The sequence below is a fragment of the Terrapene carolina genome, unplaced genomic scaffold (genome assembly GCF_002925995.2).
Source record: "Terrapene carolina triunguis isolate 2854851 unplaced genomic scaffold, T_m_triunguis-2.0 Scaffold112, whole genome shotgun sequence".
Lineage (NCBI taxonomy): Eukaryota > Metazoa > Chordata > Testudines > Emydidae > Terrapene > Terrapene triunguis.
Genome location: NW_020664463.1, coordinates 7,852,058 through 7,870,056, shown reverse-complemented (window position 1 = coordinate 7,870,056; position 17,999 = coordinate 7,852,058). Strand labels below are relative to the sequence as shown.

Below are 17,999 nucleotides of genomic sequence, written 5' to 3'. Positions count from 1 at the left end.
AAAAAGTGTAATTTTGGGTATAAACTGGAATTACAGAACTATACAACTATACAAATATGGAGTGTGTTATGTTGCTTTAAATGTACACAACAGTGCTGGTCACAAGTGCTGTGTTGACAGCTGTGTGGAACAAGGCCCTCTAGCTAGCCAAAGCAGAAGTACAATATGGGCAGTAGCAGTGCAAGAGGAGGTTTCCTCACCTAGCCCCCACACCAGTCAACCAACATAGCTCAAACCCAAGATCACTCTAATGTGGAAAGAGTGATTGAGTAGCTGTCTCATTTTCTCCTTTGCTTCTCCACCAAGAGCGGATAATGACTATTGCAGATGGCTGGGCCACTTCACAGTAGGCAGATCTGAGGTTACTAACTCATTTGTAGCAGAAAATGATTTCACTATTAGTCTAGATTAGATTGCACTTTCATTTGATGCGGCAGTACGGAAAAAAGTGCCATTGTATTAGTCTGACAGGCCAGATGCAAATGTCGCTGAAGTCCAGGATTTGAAATCCTGATCCCATTGACAAAGCTCAGGCACATTTCCAATTAACATCACAATTAGAAAGTGTATGGTGCTGACTAGAACAGAAAGTAACGTTGGTGACCAGCAATCAAGGCGAGAACCAAGGATTTACTCTAATGTTCATCTGCCTGTCGTAACTTGTCACTTTGTGGGACTGAGGACCATTTATTTGGTCTTCTTCCTCACCTTAAGCACTGAGTGGACAGACACACTATCCCATTGAAATCTAGATGCAAATCTGAACTACTCTATATTGGGTAAAGTATCGATCACCTTGTTTTTCTTAAGCAAAAATGGATTTTTGGAAGAGCATAGTCATAACGTAACAGTTTTCACAGAAGGAAGTATACAGAAAGACAATCAGATGGGATTATTAAAATGTAAAGATGCCTGCTTGGTTTTTTGTTTCATCTCTTCCCCCGCCCCCCAACATGTTGTTGGGAACGGATATCATTCATGCTTTACCAATAGAGGAGTCCCTTGTTACTGAAAAAGGAACACTCATTTTAAGATTTGTACATTGAATAAAGAGTACTCTGAGTTAGAGTATAGGATTTAAATACTCCTAAACTTTGATCTGGATTTGAACATCACTGGTCAAGTACATTTCTGGAATGTTTTATTCCAATCACAGTTGTTAAAAGAGATAGTCTCAGTTGGTATGTCTCCCAATAGTCTGCAGAAAGAAAGGTAAGTCAGCAGAAGTCCACTGATTTACCAATGGAGCAATGCCGAAAATCTGACCCCTCAATTCTATTTTAAAAAGTCAGTGCACTATTGCAAGTAAAGGGCTACCAAATTCAAAGGCAAGATTGCTGAAATTAAAGACAGCACTAACCTCAGTAAATAGAGAGTCCATTGTAGTAGAGAAGGCAACAAAATCTGCATCAGTCTGGTTACCAACAGAGCGTATCTTCCACCTGGCAACCCAAATTTTATTTGCATATTGCAACAAGATCACATTTGGATGTTTTCCTTAAATTAATTTTACACAGAAACAAGAGTTGAAGTTCACCACCGTGTCTTCGTGAAGATTGGGGCTATTCCCCAACCATGACAGATACATCATTAAGCAAAACAAGTCTAGTGAAAATAACATTGACAGATAGTAACAGAGGAGTCAAGAGAGTTAGGTAACTGCAAGTCTCCGCGTTTGCAATGCAATGTTCTGCTTCCTCAGCAACAGCCACATCACATTTTTTAAAAATCAGTTTCCAAAAAGGGAAAAATCAGATCTAGCCTTAAGAGGAAGAAAATTTGATACCACAATGGCTACAAAAGCATCTCTGGTGCTTTGATGACCCTGTAAATTATCAATTTCTAGTCACAGTTAGGAAGGGCGGTCTGGGGATGGCACATTAGCCTGGAGCTCAAGGACCTGATTTTCAGTTCCAAGTTCAGTCACAGGCTTCCCCTGTGACTTAGTCTATCCTATGCCTCAGGTCCCCCATCTGTAGAATGGGAATACCACCTCCATGGCTCACAGGGGCATTGTAAGAATAACCCTTATTAATGAACGTGAGGCACTCTGGTTCTACAGTGATAAGGGACATATAGATACCATTATAACCAGTGATACCTTTATTTGCTCACTAATTCAGAATATAGGGTCTCATTCCCTTGCAGTGACGCTGTAGTATTAAACAAGACCAGATTCTTGAACCTTAACAATAACAGAAACTATACTAGAACAGCTAGAGAGTGACGGTCTTCAGCTCTCCTCAAGAGTCTGTGGTAACACTACTTGTCCAGTCTCCCTTTCCCCCGACCCCAGCCCAAACATTGTTTCGCCCTCTTACTTGTGTCCCTCCAGTGTCACGTCCAAAGTAGACCCATTTTTCAGATCCTCCCTTTCAAACATAGAGCGAGCTCTGGTGGTTACACATGTGAGATCACTGCTTGTGCACACTCTTGGATTCAGCTGTAGGACTTCCAAGGCCAGAGCATCTGTTAACAAAGATGCAGACGTGAAATAATGAGCCGGGTGTCAACATAAAAAGTTACTAGTCAGTCAGCTGGGTAGATTTGGTCCTTTTCTATCAACAGATATATCCACACCTCAGAGACAATAAACCTGACTGTACATTTGCCCGGTTTCATTCGCTTGCTATTTTCATAGGTTATTAGTAAAGGTTCAGGGAGCTGTAGAGAAATATAAGCAGACTACAGGTGGATGGACATAAAACTTGGCAGAATCCATTTTTAAGGGGAGCATGACCAGCAGTCCAGGGTAGGCCAGTGACCATGGACACACTTGCATTTGAGCAGTGGTGTCCATTTGCCACACTGCAACGCTAGCAGCCAGTCTCTACCTCACACAGCTTTCAGATTTGACAATTGTATATGGCATTTTGAACTGAAGCAGTGGTGTCATGGGGAGATGGGTGGATGGTAATGTGTGGGAGGCAAGGCAGCAGCACTTACTGTAGAAAGTAACATCGTATATTGCAGTGGAAATAAAACCTTGGTTAGAGTAACCCTGGGCTCCCAGACAACAGGGACCAGTAGGCAAAGGGAGGAATTGCAGACACTGCATAAAATGACATCTCTGCAGAATCAGCATACAGTGGCATTATGGGAAGGTGACCGATTGGCTAGATGGAAGCTCACTGACCCACATCTATGCCATGACATGGCCTGGACTCTCAGCTACAAGCTAAAGCTTGGGGTAAATGAAGCAGGCAAAACTGGGATGGTTAAAAGCTCAGTTTTTGATGCCTGTCATATACAACGTAAGCTAAACCGCCTCATCATTAGTGCTGGAGATTGATGGTACAGCCATTTGTTTCGCACAAGAAAAGCTCTTCGGTTGCCATTTCCAGTTGTCTGTGAGATGGCTCATGAACACAGCTATTCTTTAGATCCAGCCAGGCAAAGGCATCTCAGGTAATTTGTGGGCATTGTTTATACCAATTAAAGCCAATAGCAAATTTTCACCATAGTGAGTCAGGACAGATTTATACTGAGGCACAGGCAACAGATACTTATAGCAAAGAATATCTGTGCTTGATAGAACAATTTCCATTATGGTTCATCTTTTAATCCTTTGCTATTTTAGATTTAGCACCATGTTACTTTAGACAATAATTTTAGTTCATCCACCAACTACCTCTGCACTTCAAAAGATCAGGGTACAAAAGAAGGCAAAAACCATAAAAGAGTAGCCAGCAGATCTTACCTAGCAGAGGTGTAGAATACCAGCATGAGTATCTCAAGGAGGGTGTCTTGGGAAGTCCAGTGCCCTGACCTGCTTCTTGGCCCCCAAATCTTTTGAAGGAGCAAAGGTGCTAATTGGAGAAGGGAAAGCGTATGGCAGGTTATTGTTCATGTTACTTACAGTAGCACCTACTACCAGCCAAGCATGTTCCCATTGTGCTAGGCACTGTACACACAGAATGCTAGACAATCCCTACCCTGAAGAGTTTACAGTCCAATCGACAAGCCCCACATGGGGTGGGGGAAGGGGTACAATACACAAACAGCGTGGACATCGTGATGGTGGCAGACATGTTAGTGCCATGTTTTTTGAGTAGTGGGTTTAGTTAGGAAGGGATAAGCTAATTAGAAGGTGAAGTAAAAGGAAGGGACACTGTAGGAGGTGGTGAGCGGGACAAGGCAGAAGAGGGTGACAGCGGCAGGTGTGGAATGAAGCTGAGCTGAAGAGAGGGTGAGAGCAAAAAACAACCAGTCAAAGGGCAGAGAAAGTCCAGTGAAGACTGTAGAAAATTGACTGAATGGCAGCTTCTCCAGTGGCTCCTACAGGCTCTCTTCTGCAGTTCCCCTTCCCCTCCCACCAACAGACCCAGTCCCCATGGGGTGGTGGGGGGGAGAGGAGAAGTACCACCTGCGTCCTAGTTCCCCCTCAATTGTATATGCTAACCGTTGTTCAAATGAGGCCTTTTACTGCTGAAAACCAATCAAATAATGCATATTGGAAAGGATTTATGCAGCAGTAGCCATTCATCGATATGTGGGGGAAAAGGTGTTATTTTAACATGGTTCTCAAACCAAGGAAGTGTCTGTATTTTAATGATGAATTTATGTCTTCTAGCTTCAAGAACTCTAGTTTGAGTTTCAGCTGAGTCTTCAGCTTCTAGTCCTTCAGAGAAGGGTCACCTATGTCTTAGAACAGTAACTTTTCAAAAAAGCAACAGAAGACCGTCGTTTGCCATATGTGTTTTACAGAAGCTGAAGGCTGAAGGACAGTCAATGGAAGATACATACCAAAAAAGTTTAACTTTGCAACAAACCAAACCAACCCCCCACCCCCCCCCCACCCCCCACCAACAAAACAAAAACAACTTTGCAGAAAGAAGTCTATCAAGAGATCTGGATTTCAATTTCCCAGGTGCACAATGTTTACAGAGTGACAATATAAAGCAAGGCATAAAAAGGATGAGTCAAGAACAGGATAGCATTTATTGATTGTAAATTCTTGAAGGCTACTCCTAAAGCTGTTTTTAAAAAAAAAAAGTGTTACCAATTTTGGCACAGTTCTGGTAGAATCAATGTTTTTCCCTCCCCTGTGTGACGGGGGGGGGGGGGGAAACACTATAGGACTAAAAATAGTGGCCAGAATTTCTCACTATCTTCTCTTTTACTGTTTCTTGGTTTAAACTGGACAGTGGACTGTAGTCACTAGACTCCTCATCTATGCAACTCTATTGTAATAGGAAGATAGTTAGGGCAACTGGATAGGGAGAGAAAAGTATACACTATTACTGCTTGTAGAAGCCATACTGTTGGTTGGATTAATATCCTTCTATTGGAGGGATTTTTACAGTTAAGCAATCAGAGTACTACCCAATTTAACCAATTCTGCTTCTGTTTAATCTTTGCAAAAGCTTAAGTTAGAGACAGTTCGCATGAGTAAAATTGACTCAGTTACCTATGTGCATAAGCTTATGCACATGTGGATGTTTGCACAGGATTGGGGCCTTAAAAAAAGATAAATGCTTTACTCTAAGTCTTTGGAGGGAACACAACTTTGTCAAAATAAAGCCTGATCTTTTAGTACCTGAATAAATAAGGTTATAGTAATAGGGCTGGTTGGGAATTTTCCAATGGAAAATGTTTTTCCATTGGAAAATGCCTATTTGTTGAAAGGGTCTCCTGGATGTATTGATTTTGACCAATTTCTGTTTACAAAAAAAGTGAACATGAAGCATTTTCATAATGTTAAAAAGTTCCATTGCAACATTTTCATAATGAAATATTTTGATTTTTTATTAAAATGTTAAGTGAAAGTCGATATGGAATGTTTCAAATTGACTCAAATTAAGGGATTCTGTTTTGCAGGAAAATTAGAAAGGTTTTTTTCAGTTCCAGAACAGATGGAAGGGATTTTGAACTCAGGATTTCCCTACAAAACAGAAAATCTTGTCCTTGCCCAGCTTTGTTACATAAAGTAGTGCATTTACCTTCCCGCAGTGGCAATAGGGAACACTGATGTTCTTTGCTGCCCAGCTGCCACAGAGCTGCCACAAACGAAGGCACGTTATTAAATTTCCCTCAGACTAAATTGAATGGAAATTGTAAAGATGAAGTGTTGCTGCTGCAATATAAACTCTTTTCTATTATCCTCTTCCTTTTACCAGCCACACATTCAGTGCTCCCATTTGCCTGCATCCCCTCCTGTTTTTTAAAATGGCCTTCAGAACAGCGAAGATGCACATTGTTCAGTGTGTGACAATCAAACAAACTCAGATTTTAAACAGGGAAGATATGAAGGTAACATCCTTTTAAGCACATGACCACCACCAGTTGTTGACCAGCAGTGCCGAACAACATGCTCCGTACTGAACCATGCAGGGACAATGTCTGACCCAGGGCACTTGAGGAGGGGAATCTGAGGGATACATGCTAATCAGCCTGCACAGTTCGCTTCAGCCAGTACGTTTACACAAATTAAACTCTAGGGAAAAAAGTAGCTCAGTTGTTACAAAAATGGCCCTCAGATTGGACTTCAGACAAATTGTAGATGGACATTCACCCTGGTGTCCTCTGTGCCATGAAATGCTCTCCTCCACCACCAGGTGAGATAATGGATTTCATACCTGACACAGCAATCCACAAAGTTGTCCCTTAAACAGTTTCTCTCTCAGTGGGTTAACAGTGGCTATGAAGAGACATTTACATAATCACTGCATGTTAAATTATAAAGAACCATTTTAGATGCTCTTATGGTTCCTTTTAACCTTGTTTTTGCCCATCATGAATGAAGTTAAATTTTCACCGTCAGCTATTTGTATCTGCAATTTTCATGTATTCTTACGATTTTAAAACAGATGCATACGAGAGACCATATTCCACTGCGGGGGAGACACTGAAAATGTCCTAGGCATTGTTCTAATTTTCTTATCCTTTTTTAAATACAGAAAGGGATGTGTTTTGTATCAGAGTGTCACTGCTTTTAGAATGCAATAGCACTCTGAATAACGGCTCTAAACATGGGGTCATAGGCTGCCAGGTTTGGACCTGTGATTCCAGATGATATTTGAGATTCCTCCCCCTCCACACACACCCCCATGACATAGCATTTTGTTGGTTTTATTTTAGTTTCCAGCATTGCACACTGAGGCCAGAAAGTGCTCTGAAGAGCAAGGATAGTCCTTTTGTTCACTGTCTGTACAGCGCCTAGTGCAATAGCCCCACCCCCTGCAGCCCTGAACACTAGTGCAATACACATAGAAATTAACTGTATTTTGCTTTGTACATCGTTGCAATAATACTTTGGCAATGAAAACTTGGTTAATTGCATCTCATTCTTCTTCCACAGATTAGAATCCATCTCTCAGTAGCCATATTAGCTCTATCAGCACTAGCTGCTCTAGCAATTAATGTTATGTTAAGGTACCAGAGACTCTAAACATAGGATGGCAGAATTGACCCTTTCTCAGACCAAGTAGTACCTTCCTCAGCAAATTCCATTGATTTCAGTACTGTATTGGTAGCATTGCTAGCAGAGGACTACTTGTGGAGTAGTTTACTCCGCAATGTGAGTGGAGGTGTCGAAGTGGCCTTAGGGAAGAAAGCCGCCCTGACTGACAACACAAAGGGAGTACATGTGAAGTGGTACTGTTTTTAATCATCAATTCTATATCCATACCATTGTTAAGAACTGTCTTTAGAGAGTTCCCAGTTCAACAAGAGACTGTCTTAAAATTTGGGAGACTCCTCAAATGGGAAGTGAGTGTAGCTCTACTGGCTTCATTTACATTGGCTGGGGAGATCCCATTTTAAAAACAGGGGTGTTTTTTTGGTGTTTGTTTTGTTCTTAGGAGTTACACTCTTGCCAGAGCCTACCAAGGAAACGAACATACCAATTTCCATTTCTACACCTCTTCCGTGCAGCTAACAACATAACTAAAGGATGAATGTGCAAATGCAGTGTGCGCGCACACATGCTTCCTCAGGTAAAATGCTCACTTGAATACGAATGAACATACCTGCAACCTGTAAAGCCATCTTGGGGAAGTTTCTGCAATACCGGGGCGTAATATTCTTAAGGGACCAGTTTCAGCCAAGTGCTTAGGAGCATGCCTCTGCCTCAGCTCAGCATAATCTTCCCAGCATGTGTTCTGGTTTCAAAACTACTAAATAATTTACAATGTTTCCCTGCCTCAAGATTTTTCTTTAGAGTACATTTCCCCCATGACAGCATGGATCATATGTACCTGGAGCCAGACCCTCAGCTGGTGCAAGTCACCAGCGCTCCATTGAATCTACGGGAATAGACAGAGACTTGACATATCAAAGCTTTCTGGGTTATTGCCGTTAAGAAGGGGTGAATACCAGGTAAATCTATGAAGTCTCATAAGTTTAGGAAAGAGCTTCATTTATAGTTTAAAAGGAACGAAAAATGTGGCAGCCTCTAGGTGAAACAGTTGTTTCAGACTGCAGAGCTGTCCCCTACAGAAAGCAGGATGGGCAGCTTGGACAGAGTCTCTACAGCATAGGAAGCGGAGGTAGCAGGGCAAGAGGGTTCACTCCCAATACGAAGGTGGTTGCTTAGGCACAAGAACAGCATCTTCAGCTATACTGCTCCTTAACACTTAGTCCTGACTCAGAGGGCTCAAAGCGCCACCTACTGAGTCACCAACCCCATGTCTTGCAGCACCCGGCAATTTTGGTGGGAAGTTTCTCCAACAGGTCTGGACCTTGCTGAGCTCAAGTCGTGTCTGGATCATCGCACAAGGAGGAATGACTGAAGCATTCTTGAAAGAAACAGAACTTCCACAGAGTAAAGTAACACAAAGGTCACCATCTAGTGTGACCTCATTTGATTCTTCCATTATCTAACTGCAGCAGAACACTTGCCAGTGCTATAAGTGAATACTACATAAGTACTTACTTTTCTCTTCTTTATCTTTTTCCTGAAGTGTCTGGCAAGAGCTCATTAAAGCCGTATTCATAGCCTGAGGGATTCTCTGCTCAGAAATGGCTTCCTCTAACACACTTCGCAAAGATCTGACTTCTTCCCAGGCAAAATGAAGTGCCCCATCTCGATCCTTAACCTGAGCACAGAACAATAAATGTAAAAAGATCACAGCCCTGACGGACACAAAAAGGTCTTTACTGTTCATGCAAATGAAACCGAAATGCATCTGTTCTCTCAGGAAGTGATAAGCCCCTACTGAACTTCTGCATTTTTACATTTGGGTGGACTGTGTATGGGAGCTATTTCTGAGTTTTGTTTTTTTTAAGCCACCACAAATATGCAAAGTTGCCTCTTTCATCAGCAAGCTGTTGACGCCACCTCCTCTGCTTTTACTTCCTCTGCAGGTCACAGTTTTGCAGTGTGGCTGTTCATTCCAACAAAGCATAGTTTCCTATTTGCTAGCAGAGGCGTATCAAGCATAGCTTTCTGGTGTGCAGAACACCAAGTCACTGCCCTACCTGTTTGCTGGAATCCTCCAACTGTTTGGTAGCTTCTTGGAGCTGCAAGCCAAGAACATCTGCCCGACTGACAGCTTCTTCTTGCAACTGTTTGGCAGCTTCTAACTCGTGTTGTCTGCAGGGGGCAGGACACAAGTTCAGAAAAATATGCCTGGGAAGTGTGATACCGAGTCACTAAGAGAGAGACCACATGCTATTAAAAAGCTTTAACATTGTGTCTGGGAAATCAAACTAACAAGGGGTTTAGGGATTAACCCATCCAAGGCTGTTTGATCTGCCAGATGAGTACAGAAGTAGTGTAGGTTTTCAGTAGGTTCCTAGCCACCCAAACCTGTGCAAATGCTATGCAAGTAGTGTCTAGATGAATTCCAATGTGGAAAAGGAGTAGGAGTTTACTGCACCAGTACCAAATAGTTTTAAAAGGCATTTTAAACAACTTATCATAGACAGTCCATTTGGCTATTTTAGGGAAAAGTGGTAAGAGGATCCAAAGTCAAGAGCATTAGTAAAAATGTCAGAAGATGACCCTGCAGGAAGAGTTAATGATCACTACAGTTACGCAGCTTTGATTTGTTAGTCACTTAGTCTCACTGAAGCACCTTTTAAAGCACCAAGTGACAACTACCAATGGAAAGTCAGCACCACACAAGTCCCTGTGATAGAAAGTGGCTGTTCAGTGACCCTTAATAGGCTTCTTTTGCATTGCAAAACAGTGGGGCTGTATCCAAACCGACCTTGTTCTGAACGTCTTCCCACTGTTACAGCTCCACTGGTAGCATTACCAGCCACCCCCATTTTTAATCAGTGTCCTGAGCTGGGCACTCCACCAGCAGCTGGCCTGCACTAGCACTACACCAATGGTGGGAGATTCAGAAAGGCCAGGAGAATACTCTGCTTGCTCAGCCCCAGCAAACAAATAAAATGAGGATAGGAGTGTTCTTTCCTAGCCTACATTTACCCATTTCTATAAGAAAATCTACTTAGAGTCCAAATTTTCCCTGACCACTAGTAAATCAAGGCAGTGTGCTGCCCTGAGCTAGAAATGGTTTGGTCTGGTATAGCAGACCATTTCCAATAAGTAAGGATGTTGGTCTGTCAAACATGGGCATGCCATCAACTTCATACACAGACAACAGTTCTGCTTATTTAGTGGTTGCACCTGCAGAACATGCAGCTTTTAAACTGTTTAGTCTGTGGTCTGCCTGGTGTTTTAGCAGAGTCTCTACAATGATGCAGTCTTACTTGGTATGCAGAGGATAACGCCATGTAGGATAAACCCCTTTAAACAGATCTGCTCACAGAGAAGCATGCGATCAGTTTTCAATTTCAAGAAGTCTAGTTCCCAGCTCCATGTGTCATTTACATGGGGGGGGGCAGGGGAAGAGCGGGAGAGAATTAAGGTACCTGGAAGAAAGCTCTTTCCTGACGTGAAGCTGCTCTGTTCTTATTCTCCTCAGATTTCCTGCCATTCTAACATACTCTTTATCCAGGGATTCTCTGTGTTCTTCTAAGAGATGGAGCTTTTTAATCCAATGATTTATCTTCTCTTCTAGCACTTGCTTGAGGTCCTATTCATTTTTAAAGTTAAAAATGCCACATGGTTATAAGAGTGTAGCATAAGGTTTACTGAACATGGCACTTAGAAGTGTACAGGATCTCTGGTCAGCAGAGACAGCCTCTCCCTATCTGCCATCCCTTAGTAGTCTAGTAAGTGTCCATATACTAGACTGTCAGCAGTAAGTAAACAAGAAGGATGGACTTCACACAACATTGAGTTTAACCCCCCTCAGTTTTCTGAAGGGGAAAGACAGATAAGGACATGGCATCATAACAGCGTAACCAGTGCAGCTGTCTGAAAAGTGGCTTTTCATCTATTTTTTTTCCAAAGGAAGTAAAGTTTTTTGCAGAAAAAACCATCTCCTTCAAAATCTTCCATTGAAATTAAAGACTTTTGAAATAAAAATTGGCTCCAGACCTAAAAAAAAAAAAATTCATCAAAAATGGTAACAAGTGTTTCCTTTAAAAATTGTGGAAGACATTTACTCTTTTAGACCAGCCCTAATAATCACCAACACATAGAAGCTTTCCAGAAGGTTCAGAGCATGGCATTATACGCTATTTTACAATTCTTTATTTGTGGCTTCACATTAGGTGAAGCGACAGGCAGAGAGAGTGAAAGACTATGCCTTTTAGTAGCATGGGAGAAAGTAACTTCAGTTACAGCAACTGGAGTGTTTCAGGGTAGAGTTTATACGAATGTGTACCAGATTTAACCATGCTAATGTGCAAGTTAAATGTTGTTTACTTTGTCTGAGGCCTATCTGGTCAACAGAGCAATCTCTTTCAGCTGGCAGCAACACCTTTCAAGACTGAACTCCAGATGGCAGTGAGCATGCACTGTAGAGGGACAGGTATAGTGTCTATCATGTGATTAGCAAGACTGCAGTAGAGCACTACCTGAACACTTTTTTGGGAACTGTTTCTTGGCTTACAATTCCACTTCTGCTAAGCTGAGGATGAGGATTCCTATGTTAATGTAACTTTTACCGAGTAGAGTCAGTTCTACACAATGACTAGCCTAACTGCGGAATTTCTCATGGTACTTGAAAATTATACAAAAATCAGAAAGTTATTGCCCATGCTATTTACTCTCAAAGAAATGTCTGATCTTTCAGAACACAAGCAAGATCCTGACGAGAACGCCTTAAACAATTTAGACACCAGCCCTGGCAATAGACTGTTATAGTCAGGGAGGTGGTACCATTAAAACCAAAACATTCACCTTTTCGTTCTTGGTTCGAGGACAGAGCCTGGCTAATGGAGAAAGACGAGCTTATAAAGAAGAAAAAGAGGGGCATACTTCTTATATGGCAGTAAGCATTGTCCAGTTTCTCTAGAAGGACTATCAGACTACTTGGGTCCCATTGCAAGATCTTAAAACCACGAAGAACAACTCTTGGCTCTTACCAGATGCAGAAGGACGATCATATTCCTTCCAAAATGACACAGTAGGCACTTGGCTGCTCTTACAAGGTATTGCTGCAAACATCACTTATGAGCAACATTTCCCCTGGGAACATTTTCCCTACCGTGAATTGTCCACTCGGTAACGGCAACCTAGCCACCGCATAAGAGCAACATTTGACACGTCACATCCCCCACTTACTTGCATCACTTTTTGGTGGCAAACAAAAAAAAAAAAAACAAAAAAAACCACCCAAAAAAAACCCAAAAAAAAACTAAACAAAAAGAAAAAAAAAAAAAAAAAAAAAAAAAACACAGATGATTCCAGACTGTCAAACTCTTGGGACTACTCAAAACCAAGTTGTAGTCAAATGGGAGCTACACAGATCGATTGTATGCAGAATGTGGAAGCAGAAAGATAAGCTTTGGCTAAATACAAAGGTGGACAGTCGAATAACTGCTGTAAACGTGGGCATGAAGGAAAAGCCTCAGATGTCAACTAGGCTCTCTTTATATGGTTCAAGGAGAAGAGGGTGTAGGGAGCACTGCTTGCTGGACTTGCAATCAAGGGAAAAGCCCTTCAGCTTGTCTCTTCAGTTGGATTGAATGATTTTAAGGCAAGTGACAATTGGTTTACCAGATGGAAGAAACACTTCAATGTTGCTTCCAAAAAAGGAGCATGGCAAAAGCAGTCGGTGGACTCACCAGCAGCTGAGCAATGGTACTGTGAAAAAATTCCTCACATTCTTGAAAAATTTTTCCCCAGCTGACATCTGCAATGCTTACTAAACAGGACTTTATCTGAAAGGGCTCTGTGACAGAGGACATGTAGAAAAAAAATGGAAAGCTAGAAGGAGGGAAAGCTTCAAATGACTGTGCATATCTGTGCCAACCTGGATCAGAGTGACAAATGACTGTTGTTCATGAGTGGGAAGTCAATCCAACCCAGATGCTTTCCACAGAATTTCAGTTAACTTCTCCTCAATTACGTCAGTTCAGTGAATGCCTGGGTGACAGGGGAGTTTTCATCAACTGGCTAAAAAAGCGTGATCGCCGGCTTCACTTGCAAAGCCTTAAGATAGGCCTCGTCTTGGGGGGTGTGTGGAGCAGTTATCCAGTGAGTGGCTCTCACTAACATTCACCTTGAATTCTTACCCCCCAGTGCTACATCTTTGATGCAACCTATGGATCAAGGTGTGATTAAGAACACGAAGGGACATTACCCATCAAAAATTGCAAACCAGATCCTTGTTGCTCTTGAGGCGAACCCCGCAGATGTTCAGACAGTCCTGAAAACTCTACATTCACTAGATTGTGTTCATCTTTCTTGTTGCCAAGGCCTGGCAAGATGTAAAGCCAACAATTTCCAATGGTTTCAGGAAAGGCAAATTTGTTGTGATATTGAACAGTTTGACGACCCCCTGAATGATGCTCCACTTCAAGCAAGCCTGGAAAAGGAGGACACAGTAGCAGCTGTGGATTTGCTCAGATTCGGAGAGCTAACCCATGAGCAATTACTGAGCGCTGCAGCAAGGCCAGAGACGTGAGCTTGTGTTGATGAAACGTTTCATAATCAAGAGGCAAATCGAGAGAGGGAGGATGATTTTGATGAAGCTCCTCTGACAAACTCTGAGCGGTTGAAGGTTTGAACCAACTCAGCACTTTTCACAGCTAGAGGGACTTGGTGACAGGGTCTACAGGTCTCTTTGGGACATTGTGACTGAGAAGCAGCAGAGCAAATTAACAGAGTTTTTCATCCACAATGAGTGAGTTTATCCATTTCTAATTAATTTAGAAGTTGATACTCTATAAATAGAATACACTGATGTGGAATACTATTTTAATTTAGGTAATTACATTATTATTTGCTTAGCAGATGCCCTTATCCAGGGCAATTTACAGTGCATACAAAGAATTACCATTAAATGGGAGTACAAAAAGGGTTTACAAATAAGAGCAAGAGGTTGTGTTTGTTGTCATGGTTGATGTTGATTTTTTTCTTAACATAAAAATAAAAACTAGATACTTTTATAATCACTCAGTACCACTTTCTTGATACAGTATAGTAGTAGGCTACGAATGCAGAACAGAACCCAGGTGTAAAATATGCAGTACCTATACTAATGTAATACTGTAGCAGCAATAATAAACATACTTCAAGTTGTTACAATTCTAGATTGTCAGCACATACTGTAGCTGTTTGACGTATCAGAAGAAGCAGGCTGCCTTTGGTCAGACGACACTCCCAAAACAGCAATAGCTGCTTAGGAGCAACATAGAAAAGGGCACCGATATGGTGCTACTAACGAGTGTCTACGGTTGTTCCTTTTAGGCTATCTTCCTGTTTCACCAACTGTTCATTGATAACAATGGATATAGTGGAAATGTTTTAAAAGAGGATGTAACATGTGCTCTGAGATCTGTACTGGCTGCCTGTTAGTTTCTGGGGTGGAATTTATAGCGTGAATTCTAACCTAGACGGTTTGAGATGATTGGTTGAGACCACTGCTCTTCTGAGATGTCAATCAGTGGCGCTGACAAGGTGCACCCTCTTAGCTCCCATTTGAACTGGAGTGAGAGGAGAGATGTGTGTGCCTATTTTCCAAGAAGTTTGAACTAAACTCCCTAGCTTGGTCTGCCAAAGTCCAGTATGCTAACCCCATCTCCCTCCCACCCCTTCTTCTCGGGTAGTTTGGGTAAGTGCAGATAGGATGCACATGATAGATATAGATTTTTTTTTTGCATGCTACTACTATAGGTTATAATTTGAGGCTATAAGGGCTGTCTTTCATGTTGGCATTCTTGCAACAGTTAAAACATACAATACTTAAATAAAGCTAAGAGCAGTGATGGACATTAACAAGTTGAAAACAAACCATGGTCTATTAGTACATAGACAAGGGAGAGATCTGCTAGATTAGAACTCTTTAATATCAAAGGCAATTCAGAACCAATGGCAGAAGCTGAAGTTATTTAAAAATATATTAAAATTTGAAGATGCAATTTTTTAAACAGCAAGGATAATAAGCCACTGAACAGCTTACTAAGGGATGTGGTAAATTCTCCATCACTTTGGGTCTTTAAGTAGATCAGATGTCTTGCTACTTGATATGATCTAGTTCAACCACAAGTTATTGGACTCTATATTGGTCTCTTTCTGTACAGAGAAAAATGTTGCAGGAATTATTGAATTAAATTCTATGGCTTTTGCTATGCACAAACAGGGCCGGCTCCAGCATTTCTGCCGCCCCAAGCCAAAAAAAAAAAAAAAAACCCCCATCGGCGGCGGCAGTTCAGCAGCAGGTCCTTCGCTCCTAGAGGGAGTGAGGTACCTGCCGCCCCTGAATTGCTGCAGGTGCCGCCCCTCTCCGTTGGCCGCCCCAAGCACCTGCTTGTTAAGCTGGTGCCGGCCCTGTGCAGAAGGCTAGACTAGATGTTCACAAGTCACTCCTGTCCTTCAAGATCTAGGACATTTTACTTTGAAGTAAACATGGCATCTGTCACCTTTAGAGTGCAAACTTCTCTGATCTGTTGAGTACTTAGGGAGCTCAAGAGAAGTTTTAGTAGCCTGTATCTGGTATCCTAAACAGAAGTAGCAGCCTATTCCTAATTCACCACTCTGTTCCTTCTTTGATAGAAGGGTTTAGAAGAGGAAGTTTACAGATGTTCTTCAGGAGGTATGAGAAAAAAAGATTCCTGAACAGGACCTAGGAAGACAAAATATATACAGTGGTACCCCTGTTTTCTCTTCCTGAAGAGACAGGCTGATACAGAACGTCTTCAATAATGAGGTGCAAGGTAAGGAATTAGCTGGACCACAGTGGAGGCTACGGAAGCATGACAGCAGCATACCTAGTGCCATTTTAAAATCTTCCGTAACAAGTCCCTTGTCCCAAATATCCAGGAAACAGCAATAGTTTTGTTTCACAGAAACTTAGGCCAGGAAACTACTCCTGTAAATTAATAAGGGGGAACTGTATTGGGAGGAGAGCTGTGCATAGTTATCTAGCTCTGGACAGCCCTAAAAGGAGTTTAGACAAATACTAGGTGTTTCATAAGTATACTGAAGAGAAGATCACTCATAGAACTCCATTAGTGTTAACAGGAGTTGCAGTTATGAACATGTACTCTTACAAAATGATAAAAAAATTAATGCATCAGGCAGAAACATGTATCTAGCAAATAAAGCCTGTCTGAAGAGTGACCCGATTTTTTCTTTGTTTTTTTAGATTTCAAGAGAAAGGGGCACAAGATTAAAGTAGTTAGCTGTATTACTAACTTAATCCTTGTTCTTTGAATAATGACTTGCAACAGCTATTGTGAAAGAGGTAACCACAGTTCAGTATGCTTGTTCCTTTCTGAGGCAGCTCTTGAGTAAAACTGTTTCTATATTGCAATAGCTTCAATTTAAGGACCAAACAAAAGAATTAAATGATTGTCATATTTCTAGGATGTCTTCTAGTCAGAAGACATAATATAATCTATAAACCTGACCACATGCTGTCTACTTTAGAGTTTGACATGCATCTAAAAATGTACGTAGTCACTTGTGTGGAAAGCATCATTTCACACTCTCTTTGTTAAATGCTGGATCATAGCAGAGATCTGACCAGTTCTTAGTTTGGGTAAATCTCCTGTGTAAGTCACAGGAAGTGACCAGCCCTGAACACCCACATCCTTTATTAAAAAAAAAAAAAATAGATGTCACAGAACAGATGGGCAGTGTTAGTGGGAGTTAAAACAAGAATGGTTTTGAGACAGGTGTGGAACATGCTTAGCTTAGCTAAGAGAAGAAGGATGGCAAGATCATGATTAGAGTTGGTCAAAAAAGAAAAACAAACAATAGTTTTGTTGGAATTGAAAAAAGTAGTCTCATTTACATTTAAAAATTGATAAACCAAACCTAAAACAAAACAAAAAAATGGTTCTCAGTAAAAACCCTTGTTATTCTTTTTGTTGCAAAGCCCAGAAAATTTCATAAGAGTGAAATTTTTCCATGATGATTTGTTTAATGAAAAGCTAATTTTGGATGAAAAAACAAAAACGACAAACCACCACCACCCCCCACACACACTTCCGCCAGTTCTAGACATACTCAGCCACTCATAGGTCTCAAGGATACAGTTTCCAAAGTCTATGTTGTTCTGTCTAGACTGTATGGTCAATATGGTGGGGGGAAGGGGAAAGAGAAACAAACTGGTTTCCTCTCTAAATTACACACCTCTGAAGTCCAGTCATCCTCAGATATTTTTTCCTTTGAACCCTCCATTAACAAGCTAAATGTAAGTAAGGAGCCTAGATAACCCAATGCACCTGTCTCCAGAAGTAGCGTTGTAAAACTTAGGGCTTGCCTACACTTAAAATGCTGCACTGCTGTAGCACTTCAGCGATGACTACCTACACTGACAGGAGAGGTTCTTCACCTCCCTGGTAGGTGGTAATCAGGTTGATGGGAGAATTTTCCTGTTGACCCGAGTGCTGTCTACACCAGGGGTTAGGTCGGTTTAACTGTTGCTCAGGGGGTGTGAATTTTTCACACCCCTGAGCCGTGTAGTTATACCAGGACCAGCTCCAGGGTTTTTGCCGCCCCAAGTGGCGGGGGGAAAAAAAAAAAA

General features: G+C 41.6%; 1 protein-coding gene across 1 annotated transcript in view; it reads right to left on the bottom strand.

Annotated features, from left to right (window-relative positions):
• LRMP (lymphoid restricted membrane protein) overlaps positions 1–17,999 on the bottom strand; it is a 53,604-nt gene that overhangs the window by 17,853 nt on the left and 17,752 nt on the right. The window contains exons 10-13 of the mRNA XM_026652208.1: positions 10,825–10,988; positions 9,421–9,535; positions 8,876–9,038; positions 3,701–3,809 (exon numbers count right to left, since the gene is read on the bottom strand). Of these exons, the coding sequence (XP_026507993.1) occupies positions 3,701–3,809; positions 8,876–9,038; positions 9,421–9,535; positions 10,825–10,988 (551 nt within the window). The remainder of the gene's footprint in view (positions 1–3,700; positions 3,810–8,875; positions 9,039–9,420; positions 9,536–10,824; positions 10,989–17,999) is intronic.